The 13,985-nt window shown below is 44.8% G+C and overlaps 1 protein-coding gene across 1 annotated transcript; it reads left to right on the top strand.

Moving 5' to 3' along the window:
* The first annotated feature begins 236 nt into the window (after positions 1-236).
* meltf (melanotransferrin) lies at positions 237-12,902 on the top strand. Its single transcript, XM_061239911.1, has 16 exons — positions 237-489; positions 787-941; positions 1,464-1,563; positions 1,925-2,110; positions 3,165-3,312; positions 4,128-4,195; positions 4,491-4,678; positions 5,248-5,407; positions 6,130-6,281; positions 6,446-6,542; positions 7,744-7,938; positions 8,200-8,353; positions 8,812-8,879; positions 9,602-9,789; positions 10,231-10,423; positions 10,907-12,902. The coding sequence occupies exons 1-16, from the start codon at positions 444-446 to the stop codon at positions 10,972-10,974; spliced, it is 2,166 nt and encodes a 721-aa protein (XP_061095895.1). The 5' UTR covers positions 237-443; the 3' UTR covers positions 10,975-12,902.
* Positions 12,903-13,985: the final 1,083 nt, after the last annotated feature.

Here is a 13,985-nt window from a genome sequence, read left to right as displayed (position 1 = left end):
GTGAATCATTGGGCCTCTTTGCCAGCAGAGTGAAATACGTATATGTTGAATTGGTTGATGTTTCCCCAGGAGTCTATGGAAAACCCAATGTGAGTGTTTATGAGGTGGAGCCCTTGCTCAGAGTACAACCAATGAAAGCCCCTCTGTGTGAGAGTAGCCTATTCTGGAGAAAGGCCAGGGGTTTGGACGTGTCGTTTTCAGGTGTGGGCTGTGTGGCTCCCAACCGATTTCAACGGAGAAAGAACATCGTCGAAGCAGAAGCGGCGACGAGAATTTATCAAGACATCATAAAAAATCATAAAATATTGCCTATTCACCCTGTGCTGCTCGACGCTATGCTGAACATGCTAATTTGTTTTGGACTTTGAAACTAATAACGGAAAGTCCACTGATACCGACTGAGATATATAAAGCACCACAAGACTTTGAACCCAGCTGTCACCATGGCCGTCTGGATCCTAAGTTGTGTTCTTCTAGCGCTTCAAGCCTGTGAGTTTCTCCCTCTTATGAAATTAAATATTATTGGTTACTAAATGCTACATTTTACCCGATGATGATATAGACCGTTTTTGTGTAAAATAGATTACTCGAGTGGGAATTTAAATGTCGGCCAAATCCGTTTAATAAACTATTAAGTATATCACTATTATTGGGATACTTTAGGTAAAAAATTCGAAGTTGACTAATATACTGGTTTATAGCTGCCACATCTTGACTTGATGAGCGCTTTTGAGTGATGTTTGAATGATGAATAATGGGTATTAAATACTAAAAATGTCTCCTTAGTGTCCTGTGCTAGTGGAATAAGATGGTGCACAATCTCAGATCAAGAGAAGAACAAATGTATTGCCATGGCGAAGGCATTCTCGGACGCCGGAATCAACCCTAGCTTGGTGTGCGTCAGCGATTCTTCAATCACTGGATGCGCGCGGAAATTAATGGTGAGCTACGTGCACGAGTAACTGGGTGCGCATAAATCCACCAATATTTTGTTTTACTTGTCGTGGGAAATTGATTAAATATCGTGTATGCTGGGCTAAAGTGGAGAAAACCCCGTCAATCAGTGTAGAAATTATATTTGTTGTAAATTGATTAATATGATTAATTTGGATAGTAGCCCATAGTAGGACATACAAAGGACTATTGTTTCACCAAGAATTTCAAGATGTTAAGTAGTAGACTGCAGAACTGGAATAAATGTTGGGTCTGCAGTGCTTCAAAATGGCACCTGTATTAAGGCTTAAATCCAAACTTGTACGAAAACCTATAAAAACACTTGAAATATCTTAAGATAATACAATACATTTTTGAGAATACATTCTTATTTTTAAATTTTTGGGATCTGAGAAAAAAAAACGTATTTTAAAAAGTTTTGCATCTGAGGGGTTTGGTTAGACAAGAATGAGTACTGATCTTAGTTTGACTACAAATGGCCGTCACGTCTAATTAACATTTCCTTCTAGACCAGTCACGCCGATGCATTTTCACTGAGCGCGAAGGACATTTATACCATCGGGAAGGAAGCCACCTTCAAGGTTGCTGCAGGAGAGTCTGACATGGATGGTACCGTTAACGACTTCATCTTGGTTCTAAACTATTTATTCAAACATTATTTTATATATACATTATTTTAACTAGGAATTCTTATGTTTAGGGGGGGCAGTGAAATAGCGCAGGTGTAGTTTGTCACCTTCTGCTGTTATTATTAGTAGTGGTAGTAGTAGTAGTAGTAGTAGTATAAAGTTTATAGTTCTCTACACCACTGTGTAACAGGAGAAAAAAATGAAATGAGATTTTGAAGCTGTGGGTACCGAACAGCTGTAAGAACCCGTTCACCCGTAAATGGCGCTTGACCGCGGGAGGGGCGGGGTTATAAGACCACTCGCCGGGTTCAGTGAGGTGAACCTAATTAATCATTCTGCAGGTAAGGGGACCACATACTACGCGGTGGCGGTCGTGAAAAAGAGCAATTCCGCGATCAACATCAACAACCTGAAGGGAAAGAAGTCATGCCACACGGGCGTAGGACGCACGGCCGGCTGGAACATGCCCCTGGGATACTTGATTGACAGCGGCAGGATGTCCGTCATGGGCTGCGACATCACGCAAGGTCTGGTATAGACTTTTTACACTCGGTCCTAAGGTGCAGATGTCAATGGAATAATTGCAGACGGCTTCACTGAGGTTTAAATCCATGGATAACAGATCTGTGTTGCAGCTGGTTATTATCCAGACTTACGATCATGGCTTCATGACCGATCACATGTTAATTGTACCTTATCTGGCCTGTTCTATTGTTTGTTCTATGCACTTTTGTGTACGTCGCATCGGATAAAAGTGGCTGCTAAATGAAAGGTAATGTAACGTAATGTTATCTCACACATCAGAGGCTGTCCAAATGTCTATGTTTATAGTGCTTTTTACAGACGTCTGTCACAAAGACAGTTTACAGAGTGACACAAGGGCAAAAAGAAACGGGTAAACACCAGGCCTGAACCCCTAAATAGCAAGCATAAGGTTAAAAACTCCCCAGTAGGATGAAAAATGTCCTCGCTGGGAAGAAATCTCGGGAGGAACCCGGCTAAAGACAGGGAGCCCATCCTCCAGTGGCTGGGTAGGTGTAAAGTAAAGGTAGGCTGTAAAGTATATTATATAAAGTATATAGAGAAGTATATTTGGGGTGCCAAAGTCCTGGATGGCGGCAATTTGAATTTGAGGTTTCTTTTGAAAACAGAAGTCACCTAAGGCCTTGAGTAAAGGGTGTGTGGGTTCTTTATCCAGTCTTAGACTTGAATCCTTGTTGCTTAAAAGCACCAGAACCCTGAACAGAGCTGAAAGTGCTAACTTGAGCTCACGTGGTCGGACCTCATAAGATAAGATATCACACTAGCACTTACCTCAGTGACATTATATTACTGCCTTTTAGCAGACACTAGTATCCTGAGTAACGCACTCAGCTTTTTAATTTTTTACACATACCATCAATTTATACTGCAATGCATGTTGGTTCGCTAAAGGCTGCACCTGGGAATTGAACCTGCAACCTTTTGGTTATGAGGCCAGTTCCTTATCGTACAACACTGCCACAGTGTATGGCCCCTGTTAAATATGCATATGAATGGATCAGATCCTGATATTCCTGATATTCCATCCTCATACCTCAGGAGTCGCAGACTTCTTCTCAGCCAGCTGTATTCCGGGCATCCAGGGCCATCCCTCCTTGTGCCAGCTGTGCATCGGAGACCAAGTGGGTCAGAACAAGTGTTCCGCAAGCCCCAGCGAGAGATACTACTCCTACGAGGGGGCTTTCAGGTACCATGGGACGGATGGCGTTTCCCCCCAAAATGGGTCTCCTTCAGGACAACCTCAGTGCCAAACCTGGTGTATCAGGACCTATGAAATACTCTCCAGAAGGGAAAGCCTCTCATCTGCTCCACTTGGTTGAAAATCACAGAAACACAGAAAATCCCAAACAATCATGTATTTGATCCAGGTCTGAATAAGATTAGCATAAACATTAGTGTCATACACACACATAGGGGTATAGAGCTGGCTAATAACACAGTGAAACTTAAAGCAGGTTATTTTCTCTGCTGGCTATTGTCATCATTAGAGTTCCTGGCTCAGCTCCCTTTTGGTTACATTACTGCCATTTTAGCAGACTTGGACTACTTTTAGCATTTTAACATAGCATGCATTTATACAGCTGCATACTTTCTGTGAGCTCTTTATTAGATAGACCTGTACACCAGCTATTTAATCAGCCAATTATGTGGCAGCAATTAAATGCATAAAGCATGCAGATGAGGTCAAGAGGGTCTTTCAGACCAAATGTCAGAATAGGGAAGAAATGTGATCTACGTGACTTTGACCGTGGAATGATTGTTGGTGCCAGACAGGGTGGCACCAACAATTTGAATAAATACCTAATAAAGTGTTTATATACAGAAGCATTTCAGGTGAAGTACCTTACTTTAGGGTACACTGGTAGTGTCCTGCCCTAGGAATTGAACCCTTTAGGTTATTACACTACACTGGCACCCCTTATGCTCTGGTTCTCACAGTAAGATGTGTGGATTTTGTGGATTCGGTTTTCTCATGGTCCTTGGCTTCCCTCTCTTCTTCAGGTGTCTGGCTGAAGGGGCAGGGGACGTGGCCTTTGTGAAGCACACCACAGTCAGGAACAACACTAACGGTAGGCGCTCTGTTAGAATAATTTGTTATTTAGTTGACGCTTATATCCAAAGCGTCTTAGTTCATTAGCCTGAAGCAGGGGGCAACCTCCCTGGAGCAATGTGAGGTTACGGGCCTTGCTCAAGGGCCCATCAGCTGTGCGGATTTATCGTGGCTACACCAGGGCTTGGACCACCAACTTCCTAGTCCTAGTCATGTAGCGTAGCCACTAGGTTACAGGCTATGTCAGATGCAAGGCACTCAGCCTTCCCCCTGGTGTTCCGGAGTGTATAACGGCCCTTATTTCCCTCCCCCAGGCAACAATATGGACCCATGGGCCCAGAATCTGCTGTCATCGGACTACCAGCTGCTTTGCCGGGATGGGACAAAGGCTCCAGTGACAGAGTACCAGACCTGTCACCTGGCTCGAGTCCCCTCCAGGGGCATTGTGGTGCGGAACGAAGTCGACAGCAACGTGGTCTACAACATGCTACGCGAGGGACTGGTGAGCCCAACTCTGCTTCTGTTTGTTCCATGGACAGCTGTGGGGAAGGGAAAACGTGACGTACACTAAGCGACCACTTTATTAGCTAGCCTGCACACATGTACACCAGCTCATTAATGGATATATCGAATCAACCAATTGTGTGGCAGCAACTCTATGATAAAGGCATGCAAAAATGGTCAAGGGGTTCAGTTGTTGTTCAGACCAAACATCAGAATGGGGAAGAAATGACTGTTGGTGCCATTCAGGGTGGTTTGAGTATCTTAGAAACTTCAAAATTAAACGGTGAGCAGCAGTTCAGTGGGCGCCTTGGGGCAACATTGACATTGGTCAGAGCAGTCGTATAGCCGGGGGGGATTGCCGGTTCAATCCCACCCTGGGTGTGTTGAAGTGTCCCTGAGCAAGACACCTAACCCCCAAATGCCTTGCATGGCAACCAATCACCGTTGGTGTGTGAATGTGTGTTTGAATGAGTGAATGAGAAACGTCAATTGTACAACGCTTTGGATAAAGACGCTATATAAATGCCAACCATTTACCATCAATGTGTCACCATTTTTTTCTCACAGGAAAAAACAAACTTCCCCATGTTTTCTTCTGCGCAATATGGGGGCAGGAACCTGATGTTCAGTGACATGTCCACCATGTTCCTCCCTCCTGGTATGGAGGAGTACAAGGCCTGGATGGGCTCCAGGTACTACAATGCTCTCAGAGCCATGGACTGCACAGGTAAGGATCAGCACAGGTACACAATTTGTATTTAGGATACCTTTAGGATACCATTGGAATGCCTTTGGGACACTCATGGGGGACAGTTATGGTACGCCCTTAAGATACCCTTAGAATGCCCTTAGGACACCCATAGGAGGACCTTGGGACACTCATGGAATGACCATGGGACATCTAAGGGACACCCTTGAAACACCCTTGAGTCCCACACACTCAGTTGATGTTATAATGCTTCATCCAGATACAGCATATTGTCCACATAGGAACCTATGATAAGGACTGCGGTCAGGGATTTTGGGCACCGTGAAAAGATCTCACACCGTGAAAAAGGCCCCACAAACCCAGGCCACCCCATCCCTGCACAGTTGATGCAATCATATTTTTGAGGCCCTGTCAGTCAGAACCCTTGGAATCGTCCTAACTTTGCCCATACGACACCACTGCCTACGATCCTAGGACATAGGCTGTCTCTCAGTAGCCATAATTTCTGTGAAAATGTAAGCAGTGCAAATGAGCATGATCATGTGACACAGTGAAGGTAGCCAAGTCCTTGACCTTACCTGCCCTTACCCCAACCCATCTTTGCTGGGTCACATGACTTTAGTGAAATGAGTGTGATCATGTGACACAGTCAAGGTAGACATGCCCTTTACCTTGCCCTGACTCAGCACCACCCACTGCCTTGGAATTACCGTGACTGTGGTCTTGCTGTGTCGGTGCAGATATCCCAAAAGTCCTGCGCTGGTGCGTGCTGTCTGACGGCGAGCAGAAGAAGTGTGTGGACATGGCGAACGCCTTCCTCCAGAAAAAACTGACTCCCGATATTCAGTGCGCTTACGCGAATTCTGTGGAACAGTGCATGCAGAAGATACAGGTGAGGCTGCCATGGCCCTCAAAGGCTCTCTGACACTCAGAAACTGAAGTGTCCAGCCTGAAAGCCACTGTGATCACCTGACTAGCTTGTTTGTAGAGCTATTAATGTGAATTGGCTGGGTTTTTTTCACATGGGTTTGAGTGACACATTTTTTTACCAATCAGAACAATGAGGCTGATGCCATCACTCTGGATGGAGGCTTCATCTACACGGCAGGGAAGGACCACGGCCTGGTGCCTGCGTCAGGAGAGAGCTACACAGGTGAGACCACCCTGATGTTCACATTAGAGATCTACACAGGTGAGACTGTCCTGATGTCCACATTAGAGCCTCAGGAGAGAGCTACACAGGTGAGACCACCCTGATGTTCACATTAGAGATCTACACAGGTGAGACCGCACTAGTCTCCACATTAGAGCAGGAGTAGAGACACATGAAGTAAACAGTGGGCAGGAGAGCATGGGGTTTGCTTTTTTAAAAAAAACACTTTTTTTTACCCCCTGTGAAGCCTTAAGGTAGAAAATGGGAACTGTGATTTGTAGTTTCTTGCTGAGGCTGCCTCTGTCTTTAGTAATCTCCTTTCTGCAAATGACCTACCTTCTCAAGTACGAATGTCAACCCTGACTGCTTTACAACGGGCACGCTCAGACCTGTTCAGAGGGCCAGTGTTGCAAAAGAGCAAAGCCACCAGATCTGTGACACTGTGTAAGGTCTTTTATCATCTTACACTGGCATTTTCACTTCATACGGTTGCATCTCAAGTCTGTGTGGCTTATGCTGTGTGTTTTATGAGTGAAAAAATTTGATTCCGCTGAACTTTGTTTCTGATAATGGTATTTGGTCAGTGATGTGCCAACATCATGGCTTTCATATGACGAGAGCATGTTCCAAAAATGGGTCTCCAATCTAAATGAGCAAAGTTGATTGCTGACAAGGTCAATAAGATGGAGAAATGCCTGACCACAGCTGATCAGAGTGAAAAGCACTCATTGGCTGCACAATGATGATGCTAGCATCTAGAGGATAAAACCATAGATTCTATTGAAGCACCAGATATCGAGTTTCTGCATTCCTTCTGACCTGATTAAACAGGAGCATATGGTTCTGTATTAGAATATAGAATGTCCCATTGCCACCGCAATCAGTGACAGTATTTGAACCCTTTGAAGAGCAGATTTTCTAGAACGTTTTTTATTTATTTATTTTTCTTCTAAGTCAGTGTTCTAGAACTCCATTGCTTTCAGTTATCAATAGTGATTGTTACATTAGCATTAGACTGTCCAGTTAAGAGCATCCTAATCACATACGTGTGACCTCACACCTTCAATGGAAATGTATCTAATTGGAATGTTTTCCTGCTTCGAGATTAGACAGAGGATTGAAATGTTATGAGGCTTGTAGTGAAGTGTCTTGCTGGGCTTTGGTGGGTGTGCTGAAGCTGTCCCGTCTCACCGTGATTCAGGAGGCACCGACGGCAGTGTTTACTATGCCGTGGCTGTGCTGAAGAAGAACAACATGAACATTCACACCTTCAGGGAGCTGCAGGGCACTACGTCCTGTCACACAGGCTATGGGAGGACCGCTGGCTGGAACGTCCCCATGGCTGTCCTCATAGAGAAGGCTCTGATCCGGCCTCAGGAGTGCCAGGTCCCCCAAGGTAACCAACACGTGTGTGTGTGTCTGTGTGTGCGAGCATATTCTGTGTGTGTGTGAGCAGGGTGTGTGTATGCTTGTGTTTGTGTGTGTGTGTGTGTAGCGTGTGTGTGTTAGCGTAGTTCTGTGTGTGTGTGTGCATATGTGTGTGTGTGTGGTTTTGTGTGTGTGTGTGTTTGCGTGGTTTGTGTGGGTGTGTGTGTATGTGTATGTGTGTGTGTGTCAGATCTGGTCTATACTTCTCAACTTTGACCTTTTCTCTCAGCTGCTGCAGAGTTCTTCCAGGCCAGCTGTGTCCCAGGAGCCAACAGGCCGGGGTTTCCCAGCAGCCTTTGTGAGCAGTGTGCCGGAGACAGCAAAGGCAACAACAAGTGTGTGAGAGACATGGATCGCTACGACGGCTACAATGGAGCATTCAGGTGAGCACCTATTCATACAACACTACACAGTATCAGGAAAAATACACAGATCAGATATTGCAAAACATGTGGACATTTTAACTTCCTCTTGGGGGTGCTCTTTGTCCTTAAAAAAAATCTTTATTGACCGGAAAATGCCACAAAGTTCGCCTAAAGAAAAGGTGACCCCTAAGAGGTCGACAATATACCTTACATATAACTTATATATCTCTGATATACTGTAGGGACAAAACATGTGTCCAGATATTCTCTCTTATAATAGAGTGTCCTGTATCCTTTTGGTAAATTAATACTATACTATTAGGATTGGTTGTTTAATAGCCATATCTAATGGTGAAGGCAGAGTGCGAAGGTTCTGGGTTGGGGTTACAGTGAAAACACTCCCCACTCTTTTGCTTGATGAACAGGTGAATTTCCCTGGGATGGGTTTTCATTTGTTGCCCCTCCCCCCCCCACAGGTGCATGGTAGAAGGTTCCGGAGAGGTGGCTTTCGTCAAACACACCACTGTGTTCCAGAACACTGACGGTAAGCTGTCAATTAGCCTGTACACGCCCTCTCTGTTCAAACACCAATATCCACTCGCAACCATTTCCTGAAGGATAACCCTAGAAGTCAACTTTCTGTATGTACAGTGTCAAGTTGTACAGTGCATATAGTATGTATATGTATGGTGTAAATGACTGATGAATTAAGGTCCTATTTAATGTCTTCTGTTTGTGTGTGTGTGTGTGTGTGTGTGTATGTGTGTATGTCCGCTTGGTTTTGTTTGTATGTGTGTGTGTGTGTGTGTGTGTGTGTATGCCCGCTTGGTTTTGTTTGGATGTGTGTGTGTGTGTGTGTGTGTATGTGTGTGTGCCCGCTTGGTTTTGTTTGTATGTGTGTGTGCCCGCTTGGTTTTGTTTGTATGTGTGTGTGTGTGTGTGTGTGTGTGTGTATGTGTGTGTGCCCGCTTGGTTTTGTTTGTATGTGTGTGTGTGTGTGTGTGTGTGCCCGCTTGGTTTTGTTTGTATGTGTGTGTGCCCGCTTGGTTTTGTTTGTATGTGTGTGTGCCCGCTTGGTTTTGTTTGTATGTGTGTGTGTGTGTGTGTGTGTGTGTGTGCCCGCTTGGTTTTGTTTGTATGTGTGTGTGTGTGTGTGTGTCTATGTGTGTGTGTGTGTGTGTGTGTATGTGTGTGTGTGTGTGTGTGTTTGTATGTGTGTGTGTGTGTGTGTGTGTGTGTGTACACGTGTGCGTTTCTCTCACACAGGTAACTCCACAGAGCCGTGGGCTATAAATCTGGAGTCTAAGAACTTCCAGCTGCTCTGTCCCCACGGAGCGCGCGCTGAGGTCACGCAGTACGGTCAGTGTAACCTGGCCAGAGTGCCCTCCCACGCCGTCATGGTGCGCCCCAACACCAACGCACACGCCGTCTTCGGCCTCCTGGACAAAGCCCAGGTACGTCTCCACCCCCTGTCTCTGGGGCGGCCATCTTAGGTTCTCTACCCCGCAGCTGTGTGGCTACACCCAGGGGCCGGTTCCACATGGCAGGATTACTGAGTTAGAGTTAGCTGGATAACTGCACTGAGCAAAACCCAGAACCCTCACAAATGTGGAACATGGACTTAGAGCTGGTCCGGGTTTTATCTGACTGAGTAATCACGCTTCATGGAACAGGGCCCTAATAACGATAATCATAATGATAGTAGCCGTAGCAACTTTCGAACAAGGAAACAGGTAGCCGATTCACTGTTGAATAAAACTGGGACAATTTTGTTGTTGTCCCTTTCAACTCATATTCCACGCAGTCCAGCCAGGTCAAACGGCGGGTCAGCCGTGTCGGAGGAGCAGTGAGCTCTGGAGGTAAAAGGCGTTTTCTTGTTCGCCTCTCCCCCCCAGGCCTTCTTCGGTGGTGGCACGGGCTCCGGCTTCCGCATGTTCGACTCCTCCAAGTACGGCGGCGCCGACTACATCTTCAAAGACTCCACGAAGAAGATGATCGGCGTGGCGGATAAGAAGACGTACCAGGACTGGCTGGGGCAGAGCTACATCCAGTCCCTGCAGGTGCTGGACTGCCCCTCCTCTGCTACAGGTACGGACTGGGCCTCCAGCCACAGACTCTCTATCACGGCCAGATACTGGGCTGCTGCGTATGCTTATTAGATTGTGGTTGGTAACAGTCAGTAAGCGTTTTCTGGGGATGTATCTCAGTGCTACAGTTTTGTTCTTGGGTCGGGCCCTCTTAATTCATTTTGTATGTGTGTGTGTCTGTCCTTGTGTATGTGTTTCCGTGCTTGTGCGTGTGTGTCTCTGTGCTTATGTTTCTGTGTGTGTGTCTCTGTGTCTGTTTCCATGCTTGTGTGTGTCTCTGTGTGTCTCCATGCGTGTGTGTGTGCCTTCGTGCGTGTCTCCATGCGTGCGTGCGTGTGTGTGTGTCTGTCTGTGTGTGTGTGTCACCGTGTGTGTGTCTCCATGCGTGTGTGTCTGTGTGCGCATGTGTGTCTCTGTGCGTGTGCGTGTCTGTGTGCGTGTGTGTGTGTCTCCATGTGTGTGTGTGTGTGTCTCTCTCCCACAGCTTTGTCCTCGGTCTCCCTGGTTCTGGCGGCTCTCCTCTCCTCCCTGCTCACCCTGCTCTCCATGTGAGAAAACCCGGGTTCCAGACAGGCCCCGCCCACCCTCACACAACCAGCCCCTCCTTTCTTCCTGTTTCCTGTTTCCTGTTCTCACTCAGAGCACTTAACGACAGCCAACTTGGATTAAAAAAATTTAAATGCTTAAGCCTTTTGACAACAGTAAGTCTTGCAGCCTGCAGACTGCATACAATTGAAGAAATTTCAAGTTTTTCTTTTTTTTTTTGCTTGATCGATCGGTAAATTCTCAGGGATTTGCAGGAGAGATTAAAAAACTGCCACCAAATTCTTAAAATGTAACTGCCATTAACTCAAATATATATATTTGATAACTGGCCTGGCCTACAGGCAGTTATGACCAAAATGCGGTACAGGGTTGTTTTTATTTTATTTTAAATTTTTTTGGAAGTTTTTTCTGACAGTGTGAAGAAATCTTACTGAAATTATACTGACCAGTGAACCAGGTGGCCTAGATGCTCGGGGAAAGAGCTGAATGATTTTTTAAAGAGTTACGTCGCCTAACGATGGTTTTCCATCTGCTATAGGTAAAAAGCCATGTCAGTGCACGTGCTTTGCCTGTTACGTACGTGAACGTGTACTTTTAGATCTTCACTGAGGAAGATGTTTAGAAACTACTTGAAGGCACATGCCATATCAGGGAATATGCAGTGCCTTGTGCGTTTTCCCTGGCTTGCACTAGTTTACCTGCCGTCTGCAGGCAGTTTGTGATGGACTGTGGGGCAGGGGTTGATGATAGTGTTGTACAATCACACACGGACAGTACAAAGATTCAAATGCGGGGCAATTTTGTGTAGCCCGGATAATCCAAAGACGTGCAGCCCAGGTGAAAATGAGTATCTCTGGCTAACTCTGGCACATTTATAGAAATGTTATTGGTGTGTGTCATGGTGACGCATGGCTTAAGTAACCTTGATGCAGGCATCAGTTGGTTACAGTTTCACACCGAGGACCGGGGTTCCTTCTGGTCCTGCCAATGCTGAGTTTGGCCGGCTCTCATGGAGTGGCATAATTGACACACCAATGGGAAGAATTAGAAACACAAATTTAACAAATAATAATAAAAGGGATGCAATAAAATTGTCAGACATTTGTGTCTTTTTACTGTGCAGGTGTACTTGCGTACTTTAGTCAGCCTTGCTGTGGGGAATTCCCATATATTTTCCCCTCAGATTCTAGAAAGAGCAGCTCGACAGCTTTGAACATGTTGGCCGGGTTACATTATTAATCTGGGCACACAGTATATGACATTGCTACTCCAGCACCTTGGCTGAATATGATGATGATGCTGTGAGCAGAATCGGAGATAAAAGGCATCGGAGCAGTGACGCTCCCTCAAAAAAAACGTTCGGTCTGGGCCATTGCTGCACAGATGCATTCTGGGAACTCAAGTCTTGTGGGTGTCCATTTTGCCAGAAGATCCCCAAGCTTTAAGATGCCAAATGAGAGTTCTGGAAACAGAGCTACCCAAGAGCTGTGCCCTAACATGTATGTATGTTGCCATTATTGTCAATAAATGGGGCAAGCTTTTTCATATACTGTACCTCAGATAAAGACCCAGTGCTTTCCCTGTTCTTAGCGAGACGAACATACCTTCTGAAGCTAATGCAGTGGCAACATGTCTGTCGTGCAAATAGAGTCTTTATTTTGTCCAAACGCTGCCTCTGTTGATTTTGCACTGTAAAAAATGTATTTCTTACTGTATACTTGTACTGCACATATGCAATAAGAGGCTTCAATCCAGATTTAGCTGCTTGATTTTTATATGTAATATTGAGAGATTTATTTTTATAAGATGTTCAGATGCCATATCAGTGTATATGTACTGACTCGCTGCTGTTTTTTTTATGATGCTTGCCTTCAATGATGCTTGCCTTCAAAATGAATGCTAATAAATTAATATTCATGTAGCTAATATTTAGTTTCCACAACAGTGAATCTCATTTAGTAGGCTATTGCTACATATTTTTTTCTCTGACAATAAAGTTTCTATCTGATTTTATCTTATAATAAAGAAGCATTACGATTCTGGGCTCCAGTGGTGACATTTGACTGAGTGCCTTCTGAAGGTGTGAGTGTGAGTGAGAGTGAGCGAGAGAGAGAGAGCTTGGTTTCAGAGACGTTTTAAATAAGAACAGTCTAACTCCACAACATGCTGGCAGACTGCATTGTCATGCTGTTCCATTCCGGAATGTGGAGCACTGATTTAGTAATTGTGCACATGCCCAGTAAGGTCATAAAGATCTACTTCACTCTGTCAGCTCTCACGTCTCAGGCACAGGTGGGAGATAGAGCAGGTGCTGATTCAGAGAGCCAATGCTGGGTTTATGGGAACATTACCTTCCCTCTTTCCCCATAGTGCTTTTCAATTGAATGTCAAAGGAAACAATTAAAATGACTCCCTGAGAGATAAAATCTGATTGTTCTCTCTTCAGGACTGATAAAATGAATGTTGTGAAAGCCACTCATGCCAAGGTTTCTTGTGTTTCTAGGAAGTGGTGTTAGACTATATCTATATCTTTACTGATAGCATGAATTTTATGACTTCTGTAAATGACCCACTGACAACTTTGCAACTATGCGTCTTTTCTCATGCACAAGGCTACAGCTGATTTGGGGATATGTGCAAGTGAATCATGGGTTTTAGAAGGGATTTCACGTTTCACAGTGCCCTCTTGTGGTACAATGTGGTGATACAGAATCCAGAAAGGTAATTTGGTTCATCTGAAAACTATAGAAATAAAACTTTATATTGCGATTTATTTACACATTTATTAAAAGTCCATTCATTGGTTAAGGGTTTACTTGCCTAGATTAGGAAAACTGCAGGCATTAGGCTTGAATTTAAATCAGTTATTTTAATAGGTAAAGGAGTAGGGCAAGTGTTAGTCATTGATTCTGGATAATCCATTTTCTTTTCTTTTTGTACATATAACATTCTGTATTTTATCTATTCAGTTGAATACATATTTTATAATAGATGACATCAAACACAAAATTCCCCTA

Source organism: Conger conger, chromosome 4 (genome assembly GCF_963514075.1).
Source record: "Conger conger chromosome 4, fConCon1.1, whole genome shotgun sequence".
In the NCBI taxonomy this organism is placed as follows: Eukaryota; Metazoa; Chordata; class Actinopteri; order Anguilliformes; family Congridae; genus Conger; species Conger conger.
This window is presented reverse-complemented; position numbering and strand designations above follow the sequence as displayed.